General features: G+C 37.3%; 1 protein-coding gene across 1 annotated transcript; it reads right to left on the bottom strand.

The window, feature by feature from the left end:
• Positions 1 to 463: 463 nt before the first annotated feature.
• On the bottom strand, positions 464 to 1,144 carry LOC113276110 (F-box/kelch-repeat protein At3g06240-like). The gene has a single exon (XM_026525696.1). It carries the CDS (start codon positions 1,142 to 1,144, stop codon positions 464 to 466), a length of 681 nt encoding a protein of 226 aa, XP_026381481.1.
• Between the last annotated feature and the right edge of the window lie 482 nt (positions 1,145 to 1,626).

The following is a 1,626-nucleotide window of genomic DNA, read 5'->3' as shown; positions in this document are numbered from 1 at the left end:
CAGACTTAAATACATGCAATATTATAAGAAACCTACCGATTCACTTCTACTAGCCTTACTTTTCATTATTAACAAATATAGAGTATAACAGTCAAGAAAATAGCAACGTGCACAAGATATGGTATTTGCTCGTACCTTTATTGCCTAGCTAGCTAGAATTCTCCAACCTTCACTTCCGACTCTTTCTCTCCACATAAGTACCAGACTTGAGTGAGACTAGGCTTTCTACATAATTCTCTCCATTCTCCAGTAAGATAACTACTTTCCTTATCATAGTAGTATCAGGGAAGCATACCATTCGAACCCTTCCATTTGTTTGATCATATAAAATTAAATTCTTGTCAGTTTTCATTAGAATTTGATCATCATTTTCAGAAGACCATATCGGCTTAAAGAATGAATCCCTGGTTATTGGTATTTGTTCTTGGGTAATGGTAAATAGTTTAGTCCAAGATTCTCTTACTCAATATTCTTTCATCACCCAAACATCAAGTCTGGCAAATATCACCGCAACAGCTAAACTTAGGCAGTCTCCCAACAACCCCACCTCTTTATCTAATCCTCCCCAACCTCCTATAGATTTTTCAATTGATGGCATATCCATGAGTCTCTCATTGCTAATACCAAAAGTGACTATAACGTCAGAGGAGGTTTTACGGCTTTTTCCAATCCAATGAAGCGCTCCATGGAAAAACAAACCAAAAGATGTACATGTGCTTCTAAAATCATTAAAAGAGTAAGAAATGGAGTCGTCAATATATTCCCAACTATCTGATCCCAATGCATATACTTGCATTTTTAAGCAATTGGGAGACTTTCTATGCCCCGAAATTCTTACTACCTTATAATTGTCAGTTGCGCTATCATAGCCAAATCCATATCTAATGTTGTAACAATCTTCCTTAACCAATGAATCATATGGAGGCAGTGATACTTCCTTATATTCCCTGGTTGTTGGATTCCAAATACAAATTCTATCATCCTTAGATCGGATCAAGTCGCCATTAAAAATATATATTAAGCAAACCAAGCCATTACAAGAACCCACAACTTTAAGAGAATAGATAGTCGTCTCTGCATCAAATGGATAATCCATCTGAATATCTCCATTCCATTCACACTTATCAAATGTTGATAATACCATGGGTCTTCTAAGGTTCTTTTTGGTTTGAATAGTATGAGTGAGATGATTCTTAACAAACTTAGGGTTACAAAGAAGAGAATACAAAATCTTGCACACGCACCTGCAGATTGAGATTGCCTTCGCTGGTAATTTCATAAAGATTTCAACTTGAATGTCTTCCGGAAGAAGACTTAACGTTACCATAGCCGGAAGATGCATGGGATTTCTGCTAATTATTAAATTTTTTTAATGGGGTTAGGGTTTTCAAGGAGATGGTCGTTTTCACTTTGCCTAGATGCTAGATGTAATACTAAAGTCACGTGGATATCCAAATTCTCACGTGCTTAAGCAGGTTAGAGCAATTGCAAATTCACACGTGCTTAGAGCAGTTTGTGAGTCATGATAAGCCATTGTATGGCGTCTGCACGAGAGCTTGCCGCACACAAGTCTTACAAGGAAATGTTTGACCACCTAGTCCTGGGCATGCAGCTACTAGTCAGGAT

The sequence above is a fragment of the Papaver somniferum genome, chromosome 1, assembly GCF_003573695.1.
Source record: "Papaver somniferum cultivar HN1 chromosome 1, ASM357369v1, whole genome shotgun sequence".
In the NCBI taxonomy this organism is placed as follows: Eukaryota; Viridiplantae; Streptophyta; class Magnoliopsida; order Ranunculales; family Papaveraceae; genus Papaver; species Papaver somniferum.
The sequence above is the reverse complement of the archived record's forward strand: the minus strand, read 5'-3'. Positions and strand labels throughout refer to the sequence as shown.

Coding starts and splice junctions, on each gene's coding strand:
- LOC113276110 (XM_026525696.1), bottom strand. CDS start 1,144: ATGGTATTATCAACATTTGATAAGTGTGAATGGAATGGAGATATTCAG.